Below are 13,487 nucleotides of genomic sequence, written 5' to 3' on the forward strand. Positions count from 1 at the left end.
GGTATACACTCCCTGTCGCATTTCTAAAAGTAATACCCCCAAACAGCTTGTCAGGGGATGATTCTGAAAAAGCAGCTTCAATAATTTCCCAGCACAAACTCTGCGGCTTCTATTAATTGTGTTAGTCATATTTAAATTCCGGTCTACCCCGGAGAAATTATTTTGCTTTATGTTGCCTTTGTAGGAGAGTCTACAATCTCTACCGCAATATAAACAGTAAGAGGTAGAAGAATTTCATGCTGGGGGGCGGGGGGAGGAGGGAAACATCATGTCACGGTTAACAGATGTCTTCCTGGCTGATACTGCTAAAACAGGAATTCTTGCAGATTCTTAAGTCTCTTTAGAACGGGAACTTTATCTGCCAGACAGAGCAGTAATTTCTGTGTTCGAGTCTCGCGTTGACCAGGGTACATCCAAACTGGGCACTGTCTCCCTGCCCTCCCTGCATTCTGGCCAGCAGAAACAAACTCCTTCCGTGCAGAAGGAGAAAACTGCAACAGGCGCGAGGCTGACCCCGCAGTCCTGCTTTTGCTGGTAACACAGAAACGCAGGAGCGCGTTAGCTGGCTGCTGTGCGCTGCCAAAACTTGTAGCAAAAGAAGAAAAGCCCAGATCAGTAGCATCTTCGCTTTGAGCGACCCTTGTGTAATAACATCCCTGCAATATCCGTCTATCCGTGCCCAAGGGATACGCTTGGAAATTGGTTTGGGTACTTACTTGCAATTTGAGTGCATTAATTGACATCTCTACACCACTAATAAAAAAGCACGTCACAAAAGTCTGCAGCCCTCTTACGGCAGGCTGACTGTCAGCCTGCATTTGCCAGGACTAGTGCCGAGCACAGCCAGGGTGCGTTATCGAATATTAGTCCTCCAATGTGATTTTAAAATTAGAACTACTTGCTGCCCTGGCCGTTTAGTCTAACAAAAGCCCTGCATGATGATATAGTGCATTCGGTCTCTCACTCTCCCGCTCTGTCTTTCACACGGAGCATCAAGGTCAGGAGTACTCCGCTACAGCCGGCGTCCTTTGGTGCTGTCACCCTATTCTTCGAGCCGCTTCCGTAGTTGTAAATTAAGCATCTCCAGACCGCTTTTTTATCAGCTGCTGACCTTGTACCCAAAAGCCTCAGGGAGCAGAGGATCACAGTGGTGGTATATAGTCATATTTAAACCCTGTGCTGTATGCATTTGATGCTATATTTGGCTGAGACTTCAATAAACACGTATTTTGTAACAATGACACACTGTATTAACTGAGAATTATTTCAGTGTGTTAACCATATAAAATAAACTGGCATCCTTCCATGTACTTTAATTCAAAGAGGCAGTTTTGAGATTATTTGCTTTGTGAAATTCTAAATCTTTCAGTTTAAAATCCTTGAATATTAACTTTCTAACAACAGGAACATCTTCTTTTAGCCTTCCTTTTCCTTTTTTTATGGTGTGTGGGGGGTTTTTTATTATAAAGAAGGAATCTCGCCCATTTTCCATCACTGTTTTAAGCCTCTGCTCTAGCAGCATTTCCCATATATATGCATCTTCAGCCATAAGTGCATGCATTAGGTTACTGACAGTTTATGGTTACTGGTCACCTATGGTATGCATTAAGGTAGCCAGGCAGTGCAGAGTCATTGACTTCTTTTCATTTGTTTCGTGGTTGAGAACTTACCATTGACCTACTGAAAGCCTGTTAAAGGTATCAGTCTTCTGTCTGCTCTCCGTGAAGCAGATTTGTCAAAGGGTAGACAGTAACGACAGCTGAAGAAAGCCTATCATATACCTTTCATTTTATTCACCTATTTTATTCTGATTTTATCCTTCTTAAATGGGAGATAGAGGCATCCAAGGCTAGATCATCTCTTACTGGTAGCATGCCAAAGCAGGATTTATTTTCAACAATTTTTCATCTTGCCAGTCTTTCCAACCATTTCAGGCATCCTCCCTCCTCCCGTATTTATGAAACTATATATACAGCTTTCCTATGAGAAAGCAGCTGCTTGAAAATGCTTGTGAATAACACACAAGCTAACCTCCACGTTCAAAACTGCCAGCCATGCAAAAAGTGTGCAGAGTACAGACTTCGGCTGAAGCATTCATCATGTTGTCCAGGCATCTGTCAGCTACCATATATCAAGGCTTTCATTTGTCTTGTGCAACTTCCATTGCCAAACTAAAATATACATACACAGATTTGTATACAGAGAACGTGAACAGAGCTCACGAAGGAGTATTGCTGAATGCTGAAGTGAAATCTGTTTTGTGCAAATAAGCTGTGAGAAACAAAACAGACGTTTCTGGATGACAGAAGTTACAAACATTTGAGATTAGAGTATGAGAGAGACAGTTTGGTCGTTCCCAGTGCCTTGCTCGTGTGTCTGACAGCTCTGGGAATGCAGAGTGCCTGCCTGGTAGGGAATAATGTTATGTATAAGAAAGCATGTTTGGGTAGAAAAACGCTGTGCTCTTTTTAGGGAAATATTTGCGAACCCGCCATAAAATTTGGTGCATCGGTGTGGCACAGTGCTCCTACACAGGCAATACCAGAATTGTTCCAGACAGACAGAAGTCCACACCGTTTACAGTCATGTCTTCTCCTCAACATGGCAGCTTCGTTTGGGACTCGCAGGCGGCTCAAGCGCAATGAAATGGCCTAAAACAGAGAAGAGAAACGTAAACGCTGAGCAGAGAGCGGGCAGTGAAGGATGACGTTAGGTCAGAGCCCTCCCGTGTCAGATCCCAGCTGGTCCGTGTGGGCCACTGGGCCACCCCAGAGGTTTCCTCTGCTCCAGCCCTCGTGGGCAGGGGCAGCGGCGGGGGGTTGCTGCTTGGTGCCGAGCTGTTTGCGGGGTGCAGGAGGTGCCCCGGGCAGGAGCAGGGTCGGGGATCTGGATCTCTATGTAGCCTCGTGGGTGCTGTGCCCAGCCATGGCGTGACAGTGAGAGGGGTGCTCGGGTGCCTGGTCAGAAACAGTTAGAAGGGGTAGCTGATTTGATCGCTCAACAGGCAGTAATTCAGCATTGCTTTTAAATTACCTGTCAACAGATACTCTTTTTTTTTTGCTGCCTGCCTCTCTGCTGGGCAGGGTCCCACATGCACGCATTTCTATAGGCACCAGCTGGGCAAACAGCATCCCACTGCTCAGATGAAGTTGGGCTTCTGCAGCAGCTACGAAAAAAAAAATCAAGGCGGGGGGAAAGAAGTTGCACAATGCCTTTTCTTGAGAATAAGGGCAGTTAGCTGAGCTCTCCAGCATGGCACTGACAAGATGAGACAGCTGCCTTAGAGCCAGTGTGTTCAAACATGCTGCCGTTATCCTGTTACATGAATCAAAACCAGCACACACCAGCTTTCATCTGGATTTCATTATTGTGATTTATATCGTAGAGACTGTTGTCTCGCAGGAAGCAGCAGTATACGGAGTTGGAGGGGGAGATTCTTATCAACGGGACAAAATTGACAAATCTCTCTGTTTAAAAATAGCCGTACCTCCTTACCATTTTCAGTTCTAAGCTGTCTGTTTATTCTCAAGCCTCTGAGTGCTTTGCTTTAAATAAAATTTTAAAAAAGAGCTTTTCTCCTTCTAAAGAGAATTTAGCTGAATTCTGGCAAATCTCCCACGGGCTGGAGGAGTCCCAGGTAAAACAGATGGTGCCCGCGGAGCGGCCGCGGGGAAAGGTGCACCCCGGGGGGCTGCTGCTGCTGGGTGGCAGAGCCCAGGGCTTACTCCCCCTCTGTGCAGTCGCCCACGGAGCTGGGGTCGTGCCGGCACCTACTTGTTGGTGAAAACAACTGAAACTTGCTGTCCGGCAAAATTTCTGTGCAGCTGAGTCTGGAGGATGGTCGGGTCCTCCCTCCGCTTCCATGCACTTTCTGCAGCGACGTGGTTTCTGTCGTGCAGGCGAGGTTCGTGCGTGATTGCACCCTCCTCTGTGCGAGGGAAGACGGTTACCTGGAGAGAGCCAAATGCAAGTCTGCCAGAAAAAACCATGATCACTTTGAGGGAGATAATTAAGATAAAACTAAGGAGCTCCGTGGTAATGGAGAGCAAGCAACAGGCAGTTAAGTTTGCAGTGAAGCACGAAATAAGGTGTGGTGTAGCTTTGCACGGTAGCACCGAGCTCATTCTTTCTAGGATTGCCCAAGACAACCAAAAAGTACTGGTAGGAACTAAAATCATCTTTGGATTTAATAGCGGGTGACCTTTACGTGCTCAGTGTCTCTTGACTCTGTAAGTAAGAGCAGCATGGACCGATGCTTCTGTACTTTGAGTAGCAGATGGCACTGGTCTAAATTATGTTACGTGGCTTGTTTCAATAGGCCTCTTATAGCTGTACTAAGAGGAACCCTCTTAATAACACATAAAACTCCCAGCGTATCTGTGTGTCAGAAGCACCCAACTTGCTGATGATCTTCTGGCAGCACAACCAAGGAGTAGGTAGGCAGGCAGTGACATCCCAGGGAAAGAAAGGAGAGGAGTAATTGGTAAGATCGTCATTCTTCTGCTTCGGAGGGCTGAGCCCTGCCAGGTGAGATGAAGCACATGAGAAGTTGTCTGTGACGAAGAGCCATGGCCGCAGAGGTGCGCACGTACGTCCTTCCAACCTCAGCAAGACTAAAACCAGGCAGACCCGCACATTCAGTTGAAGCCTTTCCCTCCGACCCCGGGTAGGGCAAGGGTTCTCCTCCCTGTCTTTTCCTCTCTTCCTTTTATTCGGGCATGGTGGTGCGTTGCCTGCCTCAGCCTATACTTTTTTAACCTCCATGGCACTGCAGTGTCTGCCCGGACCTGCGCTGGAGCTCGTCCATACGCATGCAGGGCAGCAGGGCTGGCTGAAGAGGGTTGATGTGGCTTTCTCCTTTTTGATGATTTCTTGTAACTGGTAGCTTTCCGTAATAGGACTGAATTTCTTTAATAAATTATCCCCTTTATTGAGCAAAATTTGGACTGGTCCCTAACACGTAACTGTGTTGGAGGGGGCTCACAAGCATTTATACGTAGGAAAACACCAGGCAACTGTTGTGCGTGACGTGCCCAGCAGAATTACCTGCCAGGTCGTAGTGGGGAGAATTTATCTGAGCAGATGATGCTTCTCACACTGCAAATCACATAGCAGGATGGCCCACATTTTAAAACGTGTGTATGACCATAACAACACCCTGTGGCAAGAAGTTGGTTTTTTCCTCTCTGTTACAGTGTGTTTACCTCAGATACTGCTGTGTGCTATTCAGGGGAAATACATGCTCTGTTTTCTTTTAAATTCCTATAGTTGTCCATTATTTCAGTACCATATCTCCTAAATAAAGTGCAGGAAAAGTTAGGTGTGTTTTATTCTCCTTCATGCTCATTTCAGATCCAGACAAGAACATGATCGGATAACAAGAGTTGTCCAATTCCTCTCTAGAGCCATTACACTCTCTCCTCCCCAAGCCCGTCCGTATACTATTTTAATTCTTGAAAAAAACCTCCAAGCATATGCAGTCGGTCTTTTTGGCTGATTTAGATTCCCATGAGGATATAATACAGCAAGGCTTCATCTTCTATAAAGGCATAACATGCAACAAGTGTTTTGCATACCTCTTCCCACGTCTTGTTGTTTAGCATTAACAACCCTTTGACATAATATGGGTTAATCATAAACAGAAATTACAAGGGAAAAATTATTTTAATGGAAGGAGAATGCACTGCACTGCAGACTGCTGCTCTCCCACTGCCCGTGCTTGAAGCTGGCCAGGAGCTGGGTGCCTGGGGACCAGGTTGTCCCCTGGATGCCCAAGCTGGGGCTCTTCTCTGCTTCTGTCCAAGGGGCAGAACAGCCAAAGCCAGGAAGAGAATTGACACATCCCCAAAATGAAGGTTGGTTTGTTGTTCAGCTGATAGATTTTGGCCAGGTGAGTGATGACAGAGGATTTGGGTAAAATGCTTCCTGAATGAAGACTGAAGGAATGAGAGAAGTGGTGCACACCCATAGATGCGAGCGCTGGTGTTGCAGTACTGGCCGGGAGGGCCCTCTGCTACCTTGGGGAAATTCTTTACGTTGTGACAAAAAGGAATAGCAAGCTCAATGTAAAGAAAATAGACTGTAGACTTTGAATGTTGTCCTAACTCAATATTTTTGTCCACTCATTGCCTAACTTATGACAGCATTACTATCTTGCACTCTACTGGATGACCTGCCATGCAGGCTAATTACCTATTTTATCACAAATGTACGCTATGGCAGTGAAGAACTTGTACCAGCAGTTCCTTTGAAGAATCAATTTGAGAGAAACTCACAATATGTCTCAGAACCGCATGGAGATCTGCACACAAAATCTGGTCATCAAATCAGTTATCATGATTTTTTTGTTGTTGTTTAACAAGACTTCTCAGCTAGGTTTTGTCCACCCACATTTAGCTTAAACTCACTCTTAGCGATACTTGGAGGATCCTAATAAGGTGTGTGTTGTTCAGGGCTTGTGCTGAACAGTCATCTCAGATTTCAGGTCACTTGTTCTGATGGAGCAGTCACAAACAAATTGTTGCCTTAATTCAAACTTGATTTTCCCCTCTACTGAAAGCATTGGGACTGACTGGCACTTGTTTGGTATTCCTTGCCTTTGGGAATTGAGTGATCTTGTTTGTTACAAACTAAAAGAGCAATTCTCTCTTGACCGTGTGTTACAGACCACAGTCATAGACTACGTGAAGCCATCAGATCTCAAGAAGGACATGAATGAGACCTTTAAGGAGAAGTTCCCTCACATCAAGTTAACCCTCAGTAAAATAAGAAGGTACGTTGCAAAGCTTGGTGAGGCTGCAACGTGATGCAGCTGTCTCACATTTCAGTGCAATTGCTGCTGTACACGAGGGGAAGCACAGCCCTGATGGATCTTCCAGGAGCAGTGACCAGCAGAGGTGCAGAATAAGTCAGATGATTGCTTTGATTAGTGGGCTGAGTAAACAAGATAGGGGAATGTACAAACACGCACCGGTCAGGTGTCAAACGCGGCATCTAATGGGATGAGGATGCGAGCTGGGCATGCACTATACTAAAATATCCAGAAAAATAACAGAGTCTCTAAGCTCATGGCACTTAGCTTAAAAAACGAGACTGAGGAAAGAGAAATGCTGGCTTTTGTGCCTTGGCCAGAGAGCATGGCCAGAAGCAAAACAAGTGGTCAGCTTCACGGCAGAGTTGTAGTATTTCATCACTGTTTCCAGTGTAGCAGGCTAGACATATTGCTACACTGAAGTAATGATAATTTCATGTGACTGAAGTGGCCAGAAGCATACTGAGTCGTCTTGCTCCGTAACCAGACAATACTGCAGTACGTGGAAGGGCTGTCGGTTTGGATTTAACCAACCATAACCAGCAGCAAAGCTGCATATAGAGCACAAGCAATCAAGCTGTTGTTACTAGATAAATTGTATGCGGCTTAAGACCTGTGATGAAATGTTGTTTCTAAAAATGTCAAAGCTTTTCAGTTGCTTTTATAGTTTGACACAACTATCTGTTGGGGGCAGTGAGGGGGAAGGGCGAGGTCAAAATGTGCCATTGAATGTGTCCCCAAAACAGAGTATAAAGATATCTGCCCAGTAAATTATGTTTTCCTTTTCCCCTCCATTTGACTAAGCAGAAATCTCTGAAAGTATGACTCTTAGGGTGAAATGAGAAATGCTTTAAAACGCAGCTCACAGCATACTTGTCTGGTCTCTTTACTCAGCTTGAAGAGAGAAATGCGCAAGCTTGCTCAAGAAGAATGTGGTTTTGAAGAGCCCACAGTGGCCATGGCCTTTGTCTACTTTGAGAAGCTCGCTCTCAAGGGGAAGCTGAACAAGCAGAATAGAAAGCTTTGTGCTGGAGCCTGTGTTCTTTTAGCAGCCAAAATTGGCAGTGACCTCAGAAAACATGAAGTCAAGCATCTTATAGATGTACGTATCCATAGGTTTCCAGTGTTCCTTCTACATGAAGTGCCAGTGTGTGATCCTACGCAAGCCTGCTTGTCAGCGGTCACGCTCTCCTCTAGGTTTCCAGCTGTACAGCCAGCTAAATACCTTCTTTTGTTATACATTTATGTGGAAGTAGTGGTGATCAATGTCACTGCAAAGGTGTGGGAAGCTTGTTTGATATGATTGAAGACCCTGGTGTCAGGTACTGTGAGGTCTGAGAGGTATCTGAACACCATTCTGTCAATGCAAGTCAAAAGCTAACCCTCAGGAAATTAATTTTGCTTTTAATTATGTTTTCAAGAATTTCAATAAGGAGTCTCCTTTGAGAGATAAATGCAGATACTAATTTCAGAGGGAGTCTAATAGACTACCAAGTTTGTATTTCTTTCATCAAGTTAAGCTTTTGGGCAAGAAAACCTGAAGAAGCGTTCCCATTAGAACACCTTACCCCAACTGTTTTTTTGTAGGGTAACGTGTTTGGTCTTCCACCCACTCCATATGAAAGAGTTACCAGAAGGGAGTGTTATTCCATAATCTGTTTGCAAGCACCGAGATACCAATCTGATTTAACGCTACAGAAAGTTAGGGCAGGTACAACCAACTCACTTAGGTCAAGAGACATGGAAACTTGGTTGGGGGGCAGAACTGGACTCATGCCCTTCTGGGTCGACAGTCCTCTGTTAGAAAGCCCTCTGAATAACCAGAAAAAAAAGTCAACCCAGTGGGAGTTGGAAGATCTGGCCTCTCTTGCTATCCTGAAACATTGGTCCATCCTTAAGGCACGTTGAGCTTTTCAGTAGACCCAGTGGGCAGAGAAGTAGCAAGCCAGGGAGATCATAAGAAGAGGACGGGGCGGAAATACCCCTGGACAGCTGTTTGCCTACTTGTAGCATCCAAATCCAGTGAAAATGGCAGAGCAGATGGGAGGTTTAGTACGTTACAGCAGAAAGCCAACTATGAAACCCATCTCATCCCCCCCGAGGATAGTAGTTTCTGTTACTCACTGTTCTTGTGGTTGTCGCAGATGACACCTTCTGCCTCTGAGGTATTAAGAGCAAATGTATCTAATTGTAGCAGAAATAATTTCCCCAATAGGGTGTTGTAAACACAGTCTAATGCTGAAAGGAAAATTAGCGATTTCAAGCAGCGCAGGAAGTTTGTGGGCATGTGTTCCGTTACACAAGTGATCTCGATGTTTGCATGGAGGCAGGAGTTTCCTCTTCCTGCAGTGGTAATCACTATGATCGTTAGAAGATGTATCTGCTGGAGATGGAATGAGTGAAATGACAAGCATGTCAGAAATAGCATGGCTGGCTGAGCTTTGTAAGTTCACCTTCACAGTGAAGAATCAGAACATCCAGTTCATCCTGCTCTCATTTTCTAAACCTAAAGCCATGCAAGTCCAGCAGGGCAGAGGTTTAATGACAGCAGCATCCGTGTTTTGAATAATGTCATCTGTAAGAAAGCACTAGAAAGTCAAATCCTCATTCGCAAAGACTTTTTTTTATTTTTTTTTTTTCCCTCGACTGTCGTTGCAGAAACTGGAAGAGAAGTTCCGGCTGAACAGGCGAGAGCTGATCGCCTTCGAGTTCCCGGTGCTGGTGGCCTTGGAGTTTGCTCTCCACCTTCCCGAGCACGAAGTGATGCCGCACTACAGACGCTTGGTGCAGAACTCCTAGCGCTGGCTGCCCTGCGGGGAAGGGGCTCCCGACTGTTCCCGCTTGGCTCTCCTGAGCCGCAGTTACTACTGGAAATGCAAATCAGACTCCTAACACTTCACTCTCTCTCTCCCCAAAACAGTTTTTCCGGCAACGTATAGGAAACACTGCGTCGACGTAAGACTCTCAGCTCTGACAAATTTACGTATCGTTACTTTCTCAAAGCAGGTGAAGACTGAGCTGTTGGTAAATGGTTAACGTGCTGAAACTGGGTGGCGACTGACCCTACCTGTGGGGACTACAGCTATAAAAGTAGGCAAAAATTTGAAGGGCAGCCTCCGTGACCACCCCTCTCTCCATCACACAAACCCTGGAAGCCCACGCGAGTGCATTCTCATAGCGCTTTTTCTATAGACCTGCTGCAACTTCCAAGAGGACTTCTTAACGTGAAAAAGCTTTTAAAGAGGATATCTTCACTGTGTCAAAAAGAATGTGCCAATCTATTTTTGTATCAGCAATTGAAAGTGCACTTTTTCCTGTGGGGTGTTTGTGTGTGTATCCATGTGTGTGTGTGTGTGCGACACCGAGCTGATCTCAGTCCAGGTGGTTGGCTTAGCTCTTTCCGAGTGTATCAGTTACCGATGGCGAAGATCAAGGTGACCTTACGTGTTTACTTCTTGAAAAACATAACTACTGGAAAAGTGGTAAATGGGATCATTTTTGGACACTTGGTTTTTTTATTCTCTGATCTTTCCAACATTGTACCTTTGAAAGGATTACACTACTACTACTACTACGAGAGGAGGATCAGCAACTGACCTTGAGTTTTCAGTCATGTTTGTGATAAAGATGAAAGCATTAGTATGAGATTTCCATGTCATGTTTTTTAAAAATATCTTGTGTTAAGCCACATGCATATTTTTAACCTTCGCACTTTTCCCACTGTGGAGATGGTTAGACTTGCACTCTGTAGTGTTGTATTTCTGTGCTCTATGTTAGAGTGCGTAATAAGCACATTTATTGTGCTGTATCTTAAAACAGTGTTTTATTAAAAAAAAAAAAAAAAAGAGTAGGGCTCAGCAGTATAACAGGTGTCTTAAGGCTCCAACAGCAGGGGCATCAGCTATCGTTAAAGTTTTGGGTTTTTAACTAGAATTGACTGTGCAAAACCTAAAATCAGTGCCCACTGAACTGAAGTTAAAGGCCCAGTTCCTTTAGACATTTCAGTACTGGAGTTTTACAGTAAAACTTCTTGCAGCTTCCCTGGTTCTGACTGGACACCCAGAAAGCTGGAGGGTTTCATCCAAGCTCCCCAATGCTACATACACACTAAGCTAGCACCATGCTTGCGGACATCGTTCAGTTGTTGTTATCCTGTGAGATTACACCCCTGTCCAATCTTCTCCTGTGCTGGTTCACTTAACAAGCCTTGCCCTCAACATCCCCCACACGGATCCGGTAAAGTCAAATACTTACAGTTATGGTATTTATTAAAAAAAAAATTAAAATCTCAAGCATGAGATTTTAGCTGAAGCCTTACCTCTCTAAGTTTGGGAGTGCTTGCTCAGAGTATGGAAAGGGCTTGTGAGCAGAACGTAGAGAAGTGGGACATACCAGAGGATGTAAACACACTAATGCTTACTTTCTTTCGCTCTTACTTTAATCAGTTTTATTATTTCCTTCAGTTAGGCCAGGAAACATCCAGTTTCTTTACCAGCTTTGACTCCTTTAAATTCTAGTATGAAAAACGCCTGCGTATGATTGCTCTATAGGATCTGGAAAGGTTACACATGTCAGGACAAAGGGGAATTTGTTTGATGCTGTTGCTCTCCCTCCATTTTAAGGGGGCGGGTGACTGTGCTAGCTTACAGTTATTATTAATACTTATCTAATTACTGATTAGATACATTCCAACAGGATTGGGGAGGAGGGGGTAAAGAGAAAAGCATGCACTTACCTCCCCGGTGCAACGCCCCATGCCGCCGCAACCCACGCATCACTCGGCTGGCTGCGGAGCGAGGGGAGGGGGGCCCTCGCCGGTGCTCCTGCTCCCTCCTCCTCCTCCTCCCAGCCCCCACGCAGCCAAGGAACAGAGGAGCCAAGAGCCTGGAGTGCGCCTAACGCCTACGGCTGCCCTGCCGGTTTATTCAACCCAAAACGGCAGTGTAGTGTTGACCTACAAGCCAAAACGGTCTGCGGGTCTGCCAGGAGTGCTTCCGTCCTTGGCTGCATCCCTTCCCACCAAAATAGTGTATATACGTTCAAGGTTTGCTTCTGATTGCAGAGATCTGTTTCCAATAGCGACCACTCAAGGCTAAGCAGAAGCTTTACCTTTCCATAAAGGCTTCTACCTTTTGCTTTTGAGTCTGATTTTTTTTTTTTTTTACATTGCTTTATAGTATTGCAGGGAAAAAGCAAATTGTGATTGCGAGATGCAGACTAAAGAATGACAGTCTTACAGTAGTCTTTAGAGACGCTATTGAATCATGCTGTCACATCTTTTGTCTTCTGTGCTGCTACCCAACCCTGATCTACAGTTTACACAGATTTCTGGGATGAAATCTGATTGCTGGAGACTTTCTGCTTTTCGTTGTTGTTCTCGTTGTTGTTGTTTTGGGGGTGGGAAAGGGTTTTGGAGTGATGTTCAGTTACAGTTTGAATGTGGAATAAACACTTTAGATGGTGATGATGTTGCACTGTTCACTTAGGAACGTATATAAAGCCATATGATGCTAGATCTCAGAGCACAAAGCTTGGTCAGTACAATTATGGTTAGGACAATGGGCAGGATTTGCCCCCCTTTTCTCCCCAACCCTTGGAAAATTCAGGCTGAAGTGGTAGAGGAAATCTGTACCAAACAAAAAACATGTTGATTGTTTGCCTTTGTCTTACATGGTAATGAGTGTTGATTTACAAATGATTTTAGGTTCAACTTAAATAGTTTGGGAAAATAATCCATTCCATATCACTTGTTCTGTTTTGAAATTATATACCGTACACTCTACCATGCAGAGTTTATTCCTTTTCTAAAAAAATAAATAAAAGTTTTAAAAAAATTGAAAAACGCAGACTCTTTTCCACCAGTGACAGTATGTAAAATTATTCTGTTCTCTCATCTGTATGTGTCAAATGGTTTTGGTTTTGTCTTCCTCTGGGACATAAAGCTGCTTATTAATAACCCAGTGGTGGGATTGCCCGAGGGCCCTTGCTATCTCCTGGCATTCATCACCCTGTAAAGCCCTCACTTCCAGGATCTTTCCTCTAGCCAAGATCTTAATCTTCTTCTTCCCAGACCGTTGTTTTGGGTTTGTTGTTTTTTTTTTCTTAAGCCCTTCTTTTTGGCACCAGCTCCTCCTGGAGCTGCCAGGCCCTGGTTCTCCCAGTCCAAACCGTCGGTGTGCAGAAGGGTGAGGCGCAAGCAGGCTCCTCAGCATTGCTCGTGTCTCACGACCCCTTGTTCACTGGAGAATTTGGATACGCCACTTCGGTTTAGTCCAGGTGGTAGTAAAATTTACAACTGGCCCCCGTACCAGTTGTAGTTCACATGCAGCCGCTTCTGCTTGGCAGGTTGAAAGTTCAGTTTTTGGACATTCATGCGCGCGCACACCCAATTATCCACCACCTATTGGCATTCAAGCTATTTTTTTCCACCTATGACACCCCCTAAATCCAACACCTAGCTAGGTGGTCTCACCAAACAACACCCATTTATTGTGCATTTTCATTCCACATCAATGAAGTTATGCGAAAGGTTTGGGTCCCTACTTCCACCCATCACTGGCTGGGTTCTCTAGAGACCCTCAGCTGTAAATCATATTTGTGGCAATACAAACATTAGCTGGATTTACACAGACCCCAGAACATACCAATAGACAGAAAAATGCTTTACTAATCATTT

The 13,487-nt window shown here is 44.9% G+C and overlaps 1 protein-coding gene across 2 annotated transcripts in view; it reads left to right on the forward strand.

Annotated features, from left to right (window-relative positions):
* CABLES1 (Cdk5 and Abl enzyme substrate 1) overlaps nt 1-12,640 on the forward strand; it is a 75,198-nt gene extending 62,558 nt beyond the window's left edge. Inside the window, exons 7-9 of one of the 2 annotated variants that reach the window (XM_075494482.1) lie at nt 6,666-6,772; nt 7,706-7,913; nt 9,470-12,640. In XM_075494482.1, coding sequence (XP_075350597.1) covers nt 6,666-6,772; nt 7,706-7,913; nt 9,470-9,610 — 456 coding nt within the window. In that variant the 3' untranslated portion in view covers nt 9,611-12,640. The remainder of the gene's footprint in view (nt 1-6,665; nt 6,773-7,705; nt 7,914-9,469) is intronic. The other variant, XM_075494481.1, reaches the window with a different exon arrangement.
* The last annotated feature ends 847 nt before the right edge of the window (nt 12,641-13,487 follow it).

Source organism: Mycteria americana, chromosome 2 (genome assembly GCF_035582795.1).
Source record: "Mycteria americana isolate JAX WOST 10 ecotype Jacksonville Zoo and Gardens chromosome 2, USCA_MyAme_1.0, whole genome shotgun sequence".
Lineage (NCBI taxonomy): Eukaryota > Metazoa > Chordata > Aves > Ciconiiformes > Ciconiidae > Mycteria > Mycteria americana.